This window comes from Pocillopora verrucosa, chromosome 8 (assembly GCF_036669915.1).
Source record: "Pocillopora verrucosa isolate sample1 chromosome 8, ASM3666991v2, whole genome shotgun sequence".
In the NCBI taxonomy this organism is placed as follows: Eukaryota; Metazoa; Cnidaria; class Anthozoa; order Scleractinia; family Pocilloporidae; genus Pocillopora; species Pocillopora verrucosa.
The window spans coordinates 21,708,246-21,715,105 of record NC_089319.1 but is presented as its reverse complement, the minus strand read 5'-3'; the positions used below and the strand labels follow the sequence as shown (position 1 = coordinate 21,715,105).

The following is a 6,860-nucleotide window of genomic DNA, read 5'->3' as shown; positions in this document are numbered from 1 at the left end:
CTCGAGATAAATTGCGTGAACCTATTCATTTTCCACCCAGTTTGAGGTCTTATTTATCAGATCCAGATAAATATCGCTCAGAGACGAAGGAAATCTGATTTAGTCCACACTTCTCACTTATTGCGCACCTATTGGACTCTCTTATTGTGAGCCCGTGACAGTCGACGTTATCAGTGAAATCAGTGCTCCAATATACATTATAACATAGCTAGTAAATTTGTCTGATCAAATTCAATTGCGTGAGCGTGCTTCATATTCCTATTGTGCACGCTCATGACGTCAGCAAACAAATCCCTCGAGAAAACAAATTTTCTCCGCGATTTTTCACTTTGGGATTCTGCTGTTAAAAAACTGGTTAAGACTTCGGCAGCAATTTAAGCTAAACATGGAAAGTTGTAGACCAACTGATGAGGGAGAACTGCCTACTTTTTCTTTGGGAATGGAGTTTTTAACTCCCCAAAAAGAACGAAAAGAAAAAGAAAACAAAGCTACGCTTCGAGCAACGCCTCCAGCAACTCTTACGCATCTTTCGTGCTCTCCAAACTTCCCGCGTGTTTCATATCTTGATGAACGCACGCTGACGTATGAACCAATTGTTAATTGCTTTCCCCACTGTGAAGAAAGCAGATGGTTTGAGCCGCACCAAGCCATTGATTGTTCTTCATCTTGTTTGCTGTTTGACGTCTCTTCATTTTCTTCTGGTGCGAGCGCGTCTATACATCTCATATTCAGACTTAATGACGGAAGATACGAAAAAGGTGTGAGATCAATCAAAATGAGAAAATTAACGAGAAAATATCAATGTTGATATTGATATTGATATTGAAAGTCAGTTGAAATCTTCCTGTTGTATCTCAACGTTCGTTGAGTTACAAAAAGAGGAACCTGAATTTACAACAGAATCCTTTGGCTACGATCCCTGGATGTCATTCCTAAAAATTGGACATAAATGCGCATGAATATGGAAACTTTCAATAATGCTTTGGACTTTGGATATTTTCTCAACTTTTTCCACGAGAGTAAATATTTGGTATCGTGGGTGACATATCCTTAATCTCTGATATCAAAGACACATAAATTATGCCGAAGAGCGATTAATATACAAATGAAAGTCAAAAGGTTTACCCAGTTTTCATCCCAATGCGCAGTTTTTGCAGACAACTGGTAAATGTTTTCACTCTGCTAAGGAAAATCACGGAAACTCATTCAACTCAATATTCTCAGCTATTTTTAGCAGAAAACGAAATATCTATATTTTAATGGATGCTTTCACACAGATGTAGCTGCAGGCATTCTTCAACATTAGCTTCCTGACTAAGAAATAAAGGTTCGTTTGCGAACAATTATATTCTTAATAGTTAGACTGCAATTACAATAACATCAGATCTGCTTAACCCAAAATAACCGTAATTTTTCAGATTCATTCGAAACTGTATGATACATCAGTAACTGAAAGTTAGTTAATAAAGAGCATTTATTGTATTCTTCGCGAGCTAATTCATCTCACGGCGGGGGCTGAATCAGACCACGCAAGATTCTCTTCAGATAAAATACGTGTGTCAGGACAAATGATTATGTCGATCAAATTTACTTAAATGCACACATAATTCCGTGATCTTGCCACTTTTGATCTCAAAAGCCTTTTTAAACATACCCTACACGGAAGCAAGTTGTAATATGACGAAATTAGCCAGTTCGGCAAACTCTACTCTATCAGCATTGCCATAACGTCAATCGTGCCAGTGTCAGGCTAAATTCTCTAACCAACAAAACAACTTATTTTGGGTCATTGAAACTTCTGGAAGAAATTATATTGTTACATCTCAGTAAGGGGATTATTATATGATGTAAATATTCAAACAAGGATAATGTTGTAAACAAAGATTCACATGTAAAGTCAGCTTTAGTTATTTCCTTAATAGGAAAAGATTATTAAGTGAGCTAAATACATTATGCTGCGGTCGAACGAGAGCAATTTCGTTTCAATACGATATTATGATGCTACACTGAATTCAAATGTATCGGTGAAGTTGGTGCATTAATTTGTGCTCTGATGGTTGTGTTTGTAACAAGAAGGGTTAGGCTCCTTTACATTTCGGCTACAAACATGTTTACCGCTGAATACTCACTACTAGTTGATTCAGTTCAAAGGCTGCGGACCAAAAGGCATTTTTCAAGGTGGAGTATTATCACCAAAGCGAACATGAAAAACTTTCATAAAGTATGCACTCAACCATAGTGCCAATGGCACCGCATAGACAATTGCCACAGGAGTGTGTCTCTTCCATCTTTCTCTCCAAACAGCCATGACAGCCATGTTCTGATAATTGGTAAGTCTCGATCGCAAGAGACACACTTGTGAAAACCACTCAATCACTGGCAGAATTGACGTTTGGGACTTTTCATAGAGTTGTTCTCGCAATATGTTAATAAATGTTAATAAATATGTTAATAAATCGACATATTACCAAAGAGAGCAACCATCCTTAAAAAAATCTTATTGCAGCTTATTTAGAAATAATAGATGGACATTGGGAAGCTACAGTTTAAAGTTGGTCGATCGTCGTTATTTTGACTTACTTCATAAATGTTCTCTGAACATCACTGAAGCAGTGAAATCTAGAAACTTCAGAAGTTGTTTCCCTGAAATGCAATGGAGGCGTTTTCACTTCAACCCAATATTCTAGCCACAACTCCCTTAACTGTCTGTTATTTACTTCATTCAAGCTTTCAGCTCTGACAATTTTTTGCCGGTTGAATCAAACAAGTTCCTTCCTTAATATTATTCAAATTGTTTACCGAAAGCTTAATTTCGATACGGTGTCTGCGCTTCAACCCACACAAAAGAATTAAGAGCTCATCTGACAAATTCTGTCGAGCCGCTTCAATCATCGTGGACAAATGGAAAACAATTTGCGTACATAAGCACCGTGCAAAGACAAAGTGCCAAAGAAATCAGTATTTTTCGAGACTGATTGTTACAGAAGAGGCTCCTGGTTGAAATGTTTGCCTTTACGAACAAGTTCTTAAATTAAAATTGGCGAAGAAGTGATTGATATTCTCAGTGTTCAATAAGGTGCAGTTATTTACTTTCATGGATATTAAAGAACAATGCGCCTAATATCAGACAAAACAAAAGAATACCTCCCGCCTGTACCAAGTGCATGGTCCATTGGTGAAATTACATCTGACAATCTCTAGAAAAACATCAGATTTTATTACTGACTAATCGTTGGCATCTTGTCACTTGAATTTTCACGCTGTACAGTATAGTGGTGGATTCTTCTGGTCGACACTTGGCCTGTTTCCGTGTAATGCAAATGAGGCATTTACACCAGATCCTTGACAGAGCTGGATGGTTTTTGCTTCGTTAGCACTTTCACTTTCAAAACATCACACCAAAAAGAACTGGAGCTTATTCATAACATGTTTATTAGATGTCAACAAGCTGAAGTATTCACTCCGACTACCTCCTTGTAGGGATTTGTTTAAAATTCAATTAATTATAATTGAATTATATTTATTTATATTTATATATATTAATTACAATTAATAATGTTGATCGTCAACATCTCTTTTACTCAAATTTTCATTGAACAAGTGGAGTAGTAAATATATCCGCTAACTTGCAGATTGTTCCTGCTTTGTTAGCACTTTCACTTTCACAAGTGGAGTAGTCAATACTTTCCCTAACATGCTGATTGTTTCTGCTTTGTTGGCACTTTCACTTTCAAAACATCGTAATAAAAAACCCGGAGCTTATTCAAAACACGTTCATTAGGTATCGAAGATCTCAAGTGTTCACTCGAAGACTTTATAGCTCGGATCATGAACGACAGTTTGCTGATTGAATTTTTTGCCCGTGTTTTATTCAGCTTCACACGCGGCGTGAAAGAGCATTACGACCCTGATGAGCCTGAAGTGGAGATCTTAGGATATAACGATAGCCTAAGCTGTGAGGGTCGAGAGTGGAACTGTCGGCCCGTTGATAAACCTATTTATCGGGAATATTCACCGCCATCGGACGACGAATATAATCTCTCGTTAGTTGGTAATTCTCGAGTTAGATATCGGGTCACCAATACGATCTCACCAGATGAAGATGAAGACGAACAGCAAAACGAAGATGACGAAATGGCTTGGAAGCGATTCAGACCATCCGTTCTTCGTACAGTTTGTCAATCAATGTACATCGGCACATCAATTTCACTTCTATCCGCTGTCATCCTCGGCCTTTTTTACGTCATGATCGGTTACGTCTCTTACGAAACGACACGCAACTGCCAATTCCACCCAAAAGAGACAATCCCAGTCAAAATGCAGTGGATCAGAACATTGTCTGACGTGATAAGTGTTGCCTTTCTTTACATGTGGTTCTTTGTAGAAATGGTTTTTCTTTTTCGACCGCATCAGTTAAAGGGCCTGAAAAGAAAACTCGTTCTTGTTGCTTTTGTCTTTTTCTGTGCGGATACAGTGTATCGTGTTGTCCTTCAAGTCTTTGGAATATCTCATTCCCAGCTTTCTGTGATTCAGAAGATTCCTCTCGAAGTTCTATTTCTAATTAGCATATGTTGCCAAGTTTATCCTCTGACAAATCACTTCCGAAACCTGTCGAGCAGAGCGAGTTTATTTATAAAATTGACAACACCGATTTGCTTCCCTTTTTTTATTGTCATCTTTACAGCATCGTTTATTTATCCAATGTATAACAAACAAACTGAACATGGAAAACTCCTCATTGCACTCTTCTCACCTCTCTTTGGAGTTATCTTTAAGGTAATCTTACGACTTTGCACTCAACGCTTGAAGAAAATTACTCATCCGGGATACTCGTACGTCTTGTTAGTGCCGTTGTATTTTGGATCAGCGATCATGTTTCGAGTAATGCAGGCACAACTTGAAAACCTCAAATTCATCGCTGTTCTTGGAATAATCCACGGCGTAGTAGAAGTCCTGGAACGAAGCACCATGGTCTTCATTGATCATATTTGTCATGTGATCCTAAAAAGAAAATCTGCTCCTTGGGGAAGTTTTCGCACTCCTCGCCGTGAGAGACTAATGGCTGACATTGCCATTTTAAGCATGTTATGTGAATCAACTGCTATTGTGTCTGTTAATGGATTGTTGTACTTATACCAATCCATTTACTTCCAAAACATTTCCTTGTTGAAGCTGCTTCAGGAACTTGCAATTCATATCTCAGTTCCGCTGATTATTGAATGGTTTTTCACCGGCGCATCCTTGGCCATCGAGACTCGCTTTCAGAATATAGCAGTTATGACCATTTGGCGCAAAAGATGGAAAAGACACATATTGGTTGCGATAACTAACCTGGTTCCCTTAGCTATTTGGACGACAGCAAATTTCTGGGAATTTGTGGATGGGCGCTTTGATGAGTCTAAAGATCACCCTTGCAAAATGCCCTTCACATAGAGAACTTTTAAAAACTCGATGCCGGCAGTCTTTCAGCCTTCCTTGTGTCAATTGACTTGTGGTGGTGCTTGAGATTGATGACATGTTACACTTACCTGTTATTATTATCCAACTGCACAAAGTAGAGTTCAAATATCCTGCGGTATTTTTCGGTTATTTGGACAGTTAGTTATTCGGTACTGTAAAAAAACCAGTCGGTTGCGTGCGCTACGCTTTGCTTTTCCTGCCTTATGAGAAATGAGCAGAAAGACCTTGCAGAAAAAAAGCAGTGGGATAAAAATAACTTGTTGGAAGTTTTGGTGTATAAGATCGCTGAGCATTTTTACTCGTTGTACTTTTGTTTTATTCGTCAGCGATACTACACACCAAAACTTCTAGTAAGATATATATATTAGTGCTAACATGATTCCGAGTACAGTTAGGAGTAAATAAGCACGAGCAAATTTTTAAAAGACGACAAAATTTACAATTTACTTATCAGATCAAATTGCAAATGAATCATGTTATTTCTTGTTAATAATTTACGAGAAAAACATCACAGAAAGTCAAGACACATGGAATTTTCAAAGCGTGCGAACGCTCTTTGTAATGTGCACTCGTTTTATAAGGAACTTACCATGAAGCTTTCAAGAACATCACCTTTCTTGTCGGTTTAAAAAAATGCCTCATTTCCCTTTAATATGGATATACCGTGTTGAGGTACTTTTATAATTCTAAACTTTTCAAGACAGTGTATTTGGACTGTACTGTTTCTAAGTGAAATAATTTACTGTCCAGCAGTCACGCACTCAATAAGATGATTGGTAGATTGGAAAAACAGAGTTCAGTTAACTCTCACGAGACTTAAAACCAATCCACTGAACTCCACACTTGAGTATAATTTCTGATGCACTCAAGCACGAATTCAACCCTTCAGAGTTTTAAGATTGAAAATAATTTTTACTACGATTCACTATCAGTAATAGTGACTTTCAATATTCCGCTAAAATTAGACTTAAACCAATCTATTCTGAAGTTTTAAACTATTCGCCAGACTTAATTAGATGCAGTGTTGGTAAACTTGTGCCCTTTAGGTACAACTGCTGGGGCGCAACTGAAGCGTCCCATTCTCCATCCTGAGGGGTGGGGTGAGGGTGTAGAAACGAGGTTGCAATAGTGACTATAATGTCTCATCTTCCAATGTTATTTATTTAATGACTGAGTGGAAGAGCAAGACAAGGAAATATTTGACTCGAGATCAGAACCGAGAGCCAAACATTTTCACGTCCTTAATATTATGTAAAAAATTGATTAGTAATTGTTTTATTATACAGTTTTTGAAACAATCTGTCAAGGAAGACACTTTTCCTTGGCACTTCTTGATTTCCACAATATTAACAATTACTTTTGCAAAAACTCGTTCTGTAACTATGGAATTCTATACTCAA

General features: G+C 37.7%; 1 protein-coding gene across 1 annotated transcript; it reads left to right on the top strand.

Annotated features, from left to right (window-relative positions):
• Nucleotides 1-3,789: 3,789 nt before the first annotated feature.
• Nucleotides 3,790-6,428, top strand: LOC131771973 (uncharacterized). The gene has a single exon (XM_059087879.2). The coding sequence runs from the start codon at nucleotides 3,829-3,831 to the stop codon at nucleotides 5,431-5,433; it is 1,605 nt and encodes a 534-aa protein (XP_058943862.2). The 5' UTR covers nucleotides 3,790-3,828; the 3' UTR covers nucleotides 5,434-6,428.
• Nucleotides 6,429-6,860: the final 432 nt, after the last annotated feature.